Source organism: Polyodon spathula, chromosome 4, assembly GCF_017654505.1.
Source record: "Polyodon spathula isolate WHYD16114869_AA chromosome 4, ASM1765450v1, whole genome shotgun sequence".
Classification (NCBI taxonomy): Eukaryota; Metazoa; Chordata; class Actinopteri; order Acipenseriformes; family Polyodontidae; genus Polyodon; species Polyodon spathula.
In genome coordinates, this window is record NC_054537.1 from 57,590,673 (window position 1) to 57,602,801 (window position 12,129).

The window sequence follows — 12,129 nt, forward strand, 5'->3', positions numbered from 1 at the left end:
TCAACTTTGCAGTTCTAGTGTTAAGGAAATTTAACTTTCAGATGTTCGACACAGACACACACAAATATAAATTCTAAGTAGCAAAACTTGCACTTAGTAGAAATTATGTTTTATATAATTTTCTGTGTGTGTGTGTGTGTGTGTGTGTGTGTGTGTGTGTGTGTGTGTGTGTGTGTGTGTGTGGAAAGGTAACCAAGAAGGTGGGTTTGAATCATTGTGTAGAGGAGAATCATGAAGCATGAATCATGACTTAGGATTCTCCAGACAAGATCAAAGCACAGCACAAAGCAAAGTAAAGGCAGATTTAGGGAAGAAATTATAGCTCAATATGGGAATAGTAAGGGAAATATGGAAAAAAAGCTGTTAAAATCTGACAAATTTTGACTTTTTACTAGTTCTGTAGCACTGGGCCATACCTACTGTATAAATAAAAAAATTTTGTTTGTTTTAATGAATGAAATAAATTTTTATATTCATAAAACTGTTATTGGCTGTTCCTGTTGTTTCCTGTGAGTTTAATGTATGTAAAACGTTTAAACACTTTTCAAATAAAATGTGCAATGCGGCCACCAGTGTTCAGGCACAGGAAATTGGCAGAAGAAACTGAGCCTGTCAAAGATCTTTTATTTGGGCTTAAAAAAACCTGTTTGGCAACATTAAGAAAACCTAGTTTATTTTCCTTTTGTTTACTGCCATGCCATGTTTAATTTAGAAACTTTTCATTTACAGTTAAACACATTGGAGCTGGAACATGCACATTTAGACACAGTGCTACACTTTTAATCAGGCGCTTAATAAGATGCTTATAAAAAATAAGTAAAGCGTTCAATAATTGACATGCTTTTGTTAATTAACTTAAATGCTTGCTGCACAGAAATTTTTATAAAATTAAAACGAATGCTGTTTTAATAGCATTACAGTGGGATTTGTATAATTATTTGTTTGAAAGATGTTGTTTGAATATTGTCAGGAAAATTATTAAATGGCAATCAGACATTGTATCATTGTAAGTAGTTATTCGGAGATGTATTAGTTGATTGGTCAAAGTGTAGTGTTGCAACATTCTGTTACTGTTTGTAAAGCATGACTGGATAGTCAGATTTTCATAACCATTTAAATGGCCCCCCCACCACTGTGCACATCATGAGTGCCCTGTAACCCCACCCACCTCCCTCCCCAAGGTTTGGACATTGCCTTATCTGCCCAGCCAGAGAATAGAATCGAGTATCCCTGCTATGGAGGCTTGTTTCAGTACCCTGACATGGAAGGGATCTGGACTGGTCAATAAAGTACAATACACAAGTATTTACCAACTCTAAATATTTCTGAAATGTAAAGTGGTTGTTAAATCTACAGTACCACAGGGAAGATAATAGACAGAATAGCTGTCTAATAAAACCTAGCAGCAGACTTGATTAAACACTGTCAGCCTGATCCAGAACTCCAGTAGCAATACTGTGGACAGATCTTCAGGCTGGTGTTCATGATGACATGGGTTTCAAGGGTGTAATATACAGGTGTGTTGATGAAAAATGTGAATGTAATTTGTTGGAGCCTCTGTGTTGCTCTTTTCTTTCAATCGCTCACTCACAATTGACCAGATTGCTCTTTATTGTGTATTGATGGTTAGGATCCCATCTTCTTGGGTTTCACAGTAGAACATTAAAAATGGCCATCTTCATAACATTAACCATGTAACCATGTTATTGTAACTCAAGATAAGGCAGTCCTGTTTCTACTTGCTATCCTCTAACACATTCATCACTTGTGCTCTGTTCCTGTAACGTGCAATGTTGTGTGATACACTATAGTTACAGATTCTGACCCATGTTGATGAGATGAAGTTTAAAGCTCTACGATACAAATGCAGAAGAGCCCGATTCGTTTACATGATGGTTGAGATGCCTGCTTGTGGTCTGATTGGTCAGCGGTTCATGCCCAGCCTTTTCGCTATTACACATCTGCAGATTTGCATCATAAACTTTACAACATTTTTTACAAAAACAAATAAATAAATAAATAAATAAATAAATAAACAGGACATCTCAATTCAATTAAATGGGATTCACAAAGAACACTTTATTGATTTAAACAGGAATCTACTCTACAATGTATTTGACAGGAAAAAAGCTAATTGAACAGATGATAAATCAAAGAAAGATTGTGGTTTCTGGAGTGTGAGTGCTTGTAGGGTGGAACCAGAAGTGCTGCTTTGCTGTCACTCTGGCTTTACCCACAAGCGCTAATGCTCTGTCATTGTTAGCTTACTAAGTATTGCATGCTCCTTCACTTCTCTTTCTGCAATCATACATAAATCAAAAATGAATAAGCAAAAGTGCATGCATTTTTGTTTTTTAATGATAAAAAATGTAGCACTAGAAAATTATATTGAAAAATAGGCATTTGTAAGACATGAAATCCAGATTACTTTAGATTCCTAAAAGTTACAGAATTTATGCACTGCCCACCCAGTTATTTTTTGGTGTAACTCCACAGCCAGCTGTGTACTTGGTAAGATCCCGACCTTCACAGAACTTACGCCAGGCAACCCTGAATGAAAAGAAAGAGGTAATTAGATTGGAGGAAACAGGAAGTACATTAAATCTAAATGACTTGCACTTCCCTAACTAATTTGTTCGTGTTAAACTAAGAAGCAGTGCTAGTCCTTCAGGACCACCAACTGGTTGAGAATATCCCAGTATGATGACATCTGTGAAGTATGTTAAAGAATGAAAATGTAAAATGGCAGGTGGCTGCTGTTATTAGGATCTAAACTTTTGTACTGGGCTGTGCTTTTAGTAATCTGGGTCTATAGGTTGCCTATGCTGCCTCCTAGCACTGATTCTAACAAGCTCGTAAAAGCATAGCATACTGTAATAAAGCATAGTGAAAGCATGTGTTAGTTTCGTAAAACCTAGAAAGGTATAGTAAAGAAAATTAAAAAGAAAATTATAGCAATACATGAAAAACTTACATGCATATGTCTATATTTTCTTTATTTTTCATATGATAAACTAAATCTTTTCAAGAAAAACTTGCAATGCGGCCACCAGTGTTCAGGCACAGGAAATTGGCAGAAGAAACTGAGCCTGTCAAAGCTCTTTTATTTGGGCTTAAAAAAACCTGTTTGGCAACATTAAGAAAACCTAGTTTATTTTTCCTCTGTTTACTGCCATGCCATGTTTAATTTAGAAACTTTTCATTTACAGTTAAACACATTGGAGCAAGATTGCAAGATGTCATTTGAATACACCGTGTAACAATTTTTTTTTTTTTTTTTTTTTGTTCCTGGGTAGTAAGTGTTATTTCCTAATTGCATATGCCTCAAAAGTATAGAAAATGGCTATTATTCCCCACAAACTTTGCTTTTGTGATCAGGACAGTGATATTTTGAAATTTACCTATTTTGCAGAACATTCCAGATAGATTCAGTGCTGAGTAAACTTGGAGTAACTTCTAGAACTTTCTAGAACTTTCCAGTAATATAAATAGTAGTATTAATACAGGGGCCTTAAGCCCACCAGTTCAGTTTAGTTCCTGCTGCCTAAGTGGATACATATCTGCATTTTTCTGAGATGGCATCAAGAGGCTGCAATGGTGGCATTCCTGATGGGTCTCCAAGGCGGTTTTATCAAGTTTCCCTGCTATGTTTGCCTTTGGGACAGCAGGGACACCAAGGCGCACTACCACAGGCGGGACTGGCCACAGCGGACCGAGTTTTCTGTGGGGAGGAACAACGTCAAGTGGGAGCCACTGGTGGACCCCCGGAAGGTGCAGATGCCACCACTGCACATCAAATTGGGCCTTATGAAACAATTTGTCAGATCTCTAGATAAGGAGTCGGCAGCCTTCAAGTACCTTCAAGACTTCTTCCCTAAGCTGTCTGAGTCAAAGGTCAAAGTCAGTGTCTTCGTCGGACCACAGATAAAGAAGATCCTGGAGTGCAATGAATTTCCCAAGAAGATCACTAGTAAGGAGAAAGCAGCTTGGAACAGCTTTGTCGCAGTGGTTCGGGGCTTCCTGGGCAATCACAAGGCCGAAAACTATGTGGAGCTGGTTGAGACTCTGGTGAAGAACTACGGCACAATAGGCTGTAGGATGTCCCTCAAAGTCCATATCCTTGATGCTCATCTTGATAAATTCAAGGAGAACATGGGAGCGTACTCAGAGGAGCAAGGCGAGCACTTTCACCAGGATATACTGGACTTTGAACGCTACTACCAAGGACAGTATAACGAGAACATGATGGGAGACTACATTTGGGGCCTGATTCGTGAAAGCGATTTACAGTATAATCGTAAATCCCGAAAAACTACTCACTTCTAAATCTTTTGTAGTCTTCTAAATATTTTTGTATTACTTTAGTATAAATACATGTTAATTTGGATTCATGTGTTGTTTTTTTCTGACTTTATGTGAACGAAAAGATCGTTTTCTCATTGGAAATAGGTAAATTTCAAAGTATCACTGTCCTGGTCACAAAAGCAAAGTCTGTGGGGAATAATAGCCATTTTCTATACTTTTCAGGCATAAGCAATTAGGAAATAACACTTACTACCCAGGAACAAAAATTGTGTTACATATTGATATTGTCAGGAAAATTATTAAATGGCAATCACACATTGTATCATTGTAAGTAGTTATTCGGAGATGTATTAGTTGATTGGTCAAAGTGTAGTGTTGCAATGTTCTGTTACTCTATGTAAAGCATGACTTGATATTTAGATTTTCATAACTATTTAAACAACACCCCCCCCCCCCCACCACCACCACCACCACCACTATGCACATCCCGCCCTGTGACCCCCCCCCCCATGAAAACCATGCCAAACTATAATAAGTACGCCCTTACCATGCCTTCATTCCATTTGGGTCCCTCACTACACGCTTAGCACATTGGATGTCATCAGTGATGTCATCATCCAGCAGGCCTAGGAGGGAAAAAATTACTTTTTATCAGAAATGCAAGAAAGAAAAAACAGGGTTCAGCCACTTTATTAGGATCTCCATCACCCCCCTCCTACAATAGAGTAGGCACACCCTGAGGAAATATGTATGTCCCCTGCTCCCATTTCCCTCCTTCCGAGCTTCACTCACGGCTGCAGGGGATGTTGCAAGCATTTTTGGAGCGCGGCGTCCTCCCATCCTCACACCACCAGCGGCTGTTGATCTGAAAGATCCCGTAATCAGTGGACTGGTCTGTGTTGTGGTTCACCGCCTGAGTGTTGAAACGAGACTCGTAGAATGATAGGCACACCCCTGAGGAGAGAGTGAAAATGGGATTCTTCCAGAGAAGCACTGGGCTATCTTTACACTGATTTATCTCCAGCAATACAACCTAAAAAGCATGGCTTGGTAATCTGTACAGGCTCTTCGGAGAGCCTAAGCTAGATATATTCGAATTGAAGATGACTGAATCTTTAGTCACCTTAAAATCCTCCTCAGTGAACTATAATCATCAAGTATAAATAATGACAAAACAAGACCTGCAGTTTTACTCAAGGTGTAATAATTCAATGACTAAGAGCTTTAAGACATGGCCAGGGGTGAAGTTACATATATAGAGATACGGTTGTACCAAAGACCTGTGTTTGGTTGCACCAGCTTGCTTAATTATAGTGTTCACTAACATTGCTTTTAATGTGTTACCTTCTAGAAGCTTTACAGCACATTTTAACTATATGATTTTAAGCTGGTGCAAGCCAGTGCTGGACTAGAGATGCAAACAATGCCAGTTCCTGCTCTATCATCTTCCATTGACCAAAATATACCAGGAGTAGACTACATTGTACTTCCAGTTCAACCTGTATTACTAAACTGAACCAATTAAACCCCTGCACATCTCATGCTGGTATTAAATATGGAATTGAATGACTAAACTGGAGTTTCCTATTCCTGCAGTTGTGTGTCGTTCTATTGTGTCCTGTCTTAAAGTGGGGTGGAGGGATTGAAAAGAAAATGGTGGGAGGATAGACGTGTATATTCTGTAGATATACAGACAGGCAAACAGATAGAACAGTTAACTCACAGTTTGGCAGACTGTACCCTTGGTATCCATCCAAACCAGATATCTTCAGCTTCTTTGCCAGTTCACACCGTTCAAACACCTTTCCATTCACGACCCCACAGAGGACGGTGACAAAAATAATCTTCAGTACAGTGGTGGACTGCATTTTCCAATCACAGCTCCTTGCTCGAGATCTCTCTTTCTATCAGCAACAGTAACAAAACTTTCTACAACCTTATACAGAAGTGATAAAACACTAACAGGAACTGACTGCAAAATCTGTTGAGCTGTTCCAGTAAAAGTTCTCTTTTATAGTTATGTTTTGATGCTGATGCCTCTTTTGGAAAGGTGTGTTGCACAATACTTATACTTTAAATAGATATTACACAATGAAGGGGAACAGGTTTTACAATGCCTGTCAAAATGGTATGAAGTAAAAAAGCTGCTGATAGATTTCTAGATTTCAGTTGCTGAAGTGTACTAGCTGAGCTAGCATACTTAAATATGAAAATCAGTAACCATGCTGATACAGTGTGGTGCTCCATGCAGTACGTGCCCCTTACAGGGTAACAATAAAGGTCCTGCATTTTCTGAGTACAGTATTTTAATTGTAATGTTGCTTTGTACAGTAGTGGAAACAAACAGATTTGTACTTGGACTAGTACTACTACTCAGAGGGGATTGATGAAATTTCAGGTCTTAAGCTGCTTTGAAAATGTTGGTAACATGAGATCATGTGATGTAATATTCAATTTTATGGGAATTGGGTGTGCTAGAAGTATTACAATCCCCTAGGTGCCAAAAGCATTATCTTATTGCACTTGAGCCAACATGCATTCAACTATTGCACCAGCAGGACCTGTCTTTGACAATGTGCCTCGCATCCGCAGTTATAGATGTCAGATACATCCTTCTGCACACACTAATCTCATCATTGTAAATACATTTGTTATTATTCCTCCCTGTCAGGATGTGAGTGGTGTTACACAGAAGTGAATGTCCAAAGAAGTCATTATGATTACAAAACAGACAGTTTTTATTAACAAGAGCAACCACCAAAACCAGCAATGTTATGGGGTCAAACGGTGGGTTTCCAGTAACCAAACAAAAAGGTTTCACAAAACAATAACAGAGTACTGTAATCCACAAGTGCACGGAAAGGTGCTCCAGTTGTAGTTACAGGTACACAGTGGTGCCATGCTGTGCAGTGGTAGTGGTGCTCCATGACTGCAGCTTCTCAGTCACTACTCACAGCACTCTGGCGTGTCGTTTATTTTCCTACCCATATTCCTGAAGAGACACACCGTAATGAAGCTGGGGCAGTGACGAGGGTGTGGTTTAAATTGAGACTGCAGCAATTGGATAGACATTAACAGGCTGCAGCTGCTGTGATTGGGCGTGGAGTTTTGAAGCAGGGCGAGAGAGGAAGATGACAATAGACATTAACAAGATGGTGCTGGTGGGTGGGCAGGATGGAGCTGTTGTAGACAATCACGCTTATGCATTCGTGCTCTGGCAAGTCTGAGGTTTTTTGTGTTTTCGGCTAAATGTAAAAGGGAAAAAATATAATGTATGCTTGATAATACACTTCATCTTACTTATTTGGAAAATTTCAATGTGAACACAGGTAGGTAAAAACATAGCAAGAAGAGGCCACACAAAATATTAAAAAGGGATGCCAATACTTTTGTCATGAACAAATAGTTTTATGAAGTTGTTTTTGTTTTTTTGTAAAGATTATTTGTTAAATTACTAGAAATTGTGTATTTTGCTTTTTGTTTTATGCAAGTGGTAAGTTTACAAATCTATTCCTAATCTGTTTACCTTGAATTGTGGTATAATAAGCATAAGGTGTCATTACTTTTGTCTGCAGAGATATATATATATATCTAACAGCATTCTGTGAATTTCAAGTTGCGATTTGTCACCCAGAAGGAGTACTTCTGGGCACAATGGTACCTGAACATCAATCAGACCAGATGGTACTAACACTACAAATTTCCAGAGGGGCTGGACCTTGGGGCTCTCCCAGAACACATGAAGATAAGTGCCAACTGCACCCTGTGTACACCCATGACAGAGGGTCTCTCCCAGAACACATGAAGATAAGTGCCAACTGCACCCTGTGTACACCCATGACAGAGGGGGTCTCCCAATATTTTCATTTGGTATTTTCTATGGGGGTTGCAAAAGCTCTATGAGCAAATTTCAAAAGTATTAATTGATGTGCCATATTTCTTGAGGACTTAAAAATCTTATCCCATATTTGTTCCTAGTCTGGAGTAAAATCAGATGTTACTAACGCTCTTTTCTATATACTGGTAATTGGTAGGGGGTCTGTTTGATAGAGAATAAAATATTTGTAAAGTACAGAGACCAAGCCTCTATTTGGCTGTAATGGAGAAAAGAACTGCAGAGGGTGATTGAGCAAAGTCGAGTTCCACGGTACACCAAAAGCCTTCAGGAATGAGCGGAGCCTGAGATACAGAAAGTATGGAAAACCAGGGAGTGAATATGTTTTCTGAAGGTCCTGAAATATGCGTAGGTCAGAATCATTGAAAATGTCACCTAAAACACAAATATGTTTATTAGCCCAGAGAGGATAGACAAAGAGTTGATTACCTGTTAGCAGAAATAAGTTGTTCCAAATCAGGGAAAGTTTATGTAGTTTAGCATTTGTTCCAAAGAAGCTATTAACCCTTCTTCATAACTCTAGCATGTTAGTAATAATAGTTACCATACGTAGAGAGACAAAACGCTATTTGAGGCCACTAAATGCGAGATCTTGGAGTCTAATTGGTTTTGCTATGTTGGCCTTAATAGGGTGCCAAGAAGCTGAAAATTCAAGTTCAAGCCAGGCTTTTAGAGATCTAAGTTGGAAAGCCCAATAATAAAATTTAAAATTTGGTAATGCCAACCCGCCTAGTGCTTTCGGACGATGCAAGGTAGCCAGCCTGACTCTAGGATGCTTGCTGTTCCAAATAAATTTAGACCATGTTGAGTTAATATCTTCAATGTATCCAGGGGAAAGAGACAAGGGCAACATGGAAAACAAAAATGCTATATGACTGGGAATATTCATCTTTATCGCCGATATTCTGCCATCTAAGGTAAGATGTAGTGGAGCCCATCTATTTAAATCAGCTTTCATTTTACTCAGAGCCTTTATAAAAAAAAATTTGCGAATTGTTTGAAAATTTGTATAAATTTTGATACCTAGATAAGTAAAGCTTGAAGTGTGAAGCTGTAGATGAATTTGTAACTGTGATGGAGTTACATTGGCCACTGAATTTAAAGGCATTAGCACTGATTTAGACCAATTGATTTTATAGCCAGAAAGAGTACCAAAAAAGTCAAACAATTCCAGAGCACAGGGAATTGAGTTGGATATATCAGAGATAAATAACAATATATCATCAGCATACAGGGAGATGTGGTGATTGGAGCCCATTACTTCAATGGGAGCAATATTACTGCACTGCCTGACAGCCTGTGCATACGGTTCTAGAGAAAAAGTAAAAAGCAGAGGGGAAAGGGGAGCCTAGTAGCCTAGTAGCTCTGCCCAGAGTGAATTAAGAAGACCTAGCCAACCCAATCTGTACACAAGCAGTTGGATTATTATACAGAGTAGGAACACACTTTCCACTTAGTAATTGTCTTGACCGTGCTCCAAGAGATATTCAAGGCCTTTGATATTTTTTTATTTCCATTCCCCTGATCTGTGCCTTTCAACAACTTTATCCCGGAGTTCTTTTGAAAGCGCATTGGTGCTCATGGTTGGGTCTTTACTTTGAAATGCACTACCCAGCAGAGGGAACCTACAGGAACTGTTGAATTTATCCTGAAATCATGTGAATCACTACAATTTAGCACAGGTGGAGGCCACTTAATTTGGTGTGTGATTTCTGAAGGCGATTGGTTACACCTGAGCTAATTTAGGATTGCTATTACATGGGGGGTGGACACTTATCAAACCAAGCAATTTCAGTTTTTATTTTTAATTAATTTCCTCAAAGTTGTAGAACATTTTTTTCACTAGGAAGTTGTGGGGTAGAATGTGTATATAAATGAAAAAAAAAACTGTTTTAATGCATTTTAATTCCAGGCTATAAGGCAACAATTTTGAAAGGGGGTGTAGACTTTCTATAGGCACTATATATATAGTGCCTATAGAAAGTCTACACCCCTTTTCAAAATGTTCACCTTTTGTTGATTATATATTTATATATATATATATATATATATATATATATATATATATATATATATATATATATATATATATATAATATAGAATTAACTTAGTCTGATTATAATCTAATCTGACTCATTGCAACTGTTCCAAAAGCTACAACTATATAATTTTATAGTGTAGCTACTGATATTTAAGGAATGCTATTTCTACGTTTTCCTCTGTGAATTTCCCTTTATACAGATGTGTCAAACTAAATTTGAATTAGGCCTACTGTCTCCTACAATGAGTGTGTGTGTAGCACTGTCCAATTTCAAGACCAATACCCCCAATACAATTCTGGTGCCAGATTTAAACTCAAATCCATGATATATTTGTTTGTGTATCTGGACTACATTAATTAGCTATACTGCATAGACATTTTGTAGTAACTTCCTTTTTTGCTGTCATGGCACTTGTCGAGGTGAGAGGAGCTTACAGAGACCACTCAAACAATAACAGATTCTAATTTATTCAAGCTGGCTCTTTCAGCAGTTTAAAATAGGCATTTCAATGTTTAATGCATTTCTACCAATCAATGGCCTGTAAATAGCAGAAGCTAAAAGTCGACATAAGAACATACCATCCCATACAACAGTGATCACATCAGCACATTACACAAAACACAATAAAACTATAACTTTGAAGAAGCATTGCCGCATGCAGCATTTTATTCTTTCTAAAATTGTTGTAAGTGTTGCATCACTGCAGGGGCCACTGTTTATGTTAGAACTCAGTTAAAAACAACTCATGCTGTCTAACGAAAAAAAGAAGTGTAAACATATAGCTTAGTAGTACTTTGTTGTGCTCTGTGTTTGTGGATGTATTAAATATTCCTTTAAACCACCTTCCAATGTTGTGGATTGGACATTGACAAAGAGTCATTGAAAGTTTGTCTAATTTTATAACCAAGTTTCTTTTTAGTTTTATAACACCACCGTGGAACATACAGCTGACCCTCCTCCACAGCTGAACGTTGGATTCAGGTTCGAGGTTGTGTGAAAAAAGAATCCAGTGGAACACCACAGACAACGCTCAACAAACCTTTCAATATTAACAAAATCTAAAACAAAGCATCATGATTTCAAAACGTCTGAGACTTTATTAATAGGTCATTAAAAAGTATTCTGTGATTGAGGCTTTATTGTGATCATAGAGGTTTAAAAATACATTTAAGAGAAAAATACAGAGCACATCATGAGATGTTCTTCTTGCGAAGGAATCTGTATAGGATAGGTGCCTTGTACTGTGGCTATAGCTATTATATGAGAAGATTTGTCTTTTTTATGTCCTGAATTGTAATGAAATAAGCTATGACTTGCTTTTGCTGACTGGCTGCTATCGCTATGGACCCTTTATGATGTTTGTATGTCGGAATTTTATCACAGAATAAAGGGTTGGAATCTTAAGGAATGGGAATGGCAGACAGACTCCCCTTGTCATGCAATAGAAAACCATACAGCATTGTGATCACCTACAAAAATTGGAAGAAACAAATCAAACAAAGCTTTTGATGCATTTAAACAATCATTGGCAAGTATAATTTTTTTAGTAATGAACTAAGGGTATCAGGGCAGTAGAATGCCTGTGAATGTCTTTGGGAGGCCCTGCTGAGGACTGCATGCGAGTGTAATTGAGTGTGTTCAGTATTACGGTGATTGTAACTTAAGAGAACATGTGTGACTTCATGTGTCAGACTTTATATGAAACCCCACCCATTAACACAACCATAAGTATGAGTGCTGTTCACATATAGCTCTCACAGGGATGGGATATCCCTGCTTAACTGATAGAAAAGATACAATATAATTTCTTCTGAAGACAAACATGCTTGAACAAGCAGGCTCAAGTTGGTTGGCTCAAACTGTTTCATGAACCTAATGTTAAGCAC

The 12,129-nt window shown here is 38.0% G+C and overlaps 1 protein-coding gene across 1 annotated transcript; it reads right to left on the reverse strand.

Annotated features, from left to right (window-relative positions):
- Nucleotides 1–2,059: 2,059 nt before the first annotated feature.
- Nucleotides 2,060–6,304, reverse strand: LOC121314659 (lysozyme C, kidney isozyme-like). The gene is made up of 4 exons (XM_041248132.1): nt 6,029–6,304; nt 5,098–5,259; nt 4,853–4,931; nt 2,060–2,550 (listed from the first exon to the last, which is right to left on the reverse strand). The coding sequence occupies exons 1-4, from the start codon at nt 6,171–6,173 to the stop codon at nt 2,454–2,456; spliced, it is 483 nt and encodes a 160-aa protein (XP_041104066.1). The 5' UTR covers nt 6,174–6,304; the 3' UTR covers nt 2,060–2,453.
- Nucleotides 6,305–12,129: the final 5,825 nt, after the last annotated feature.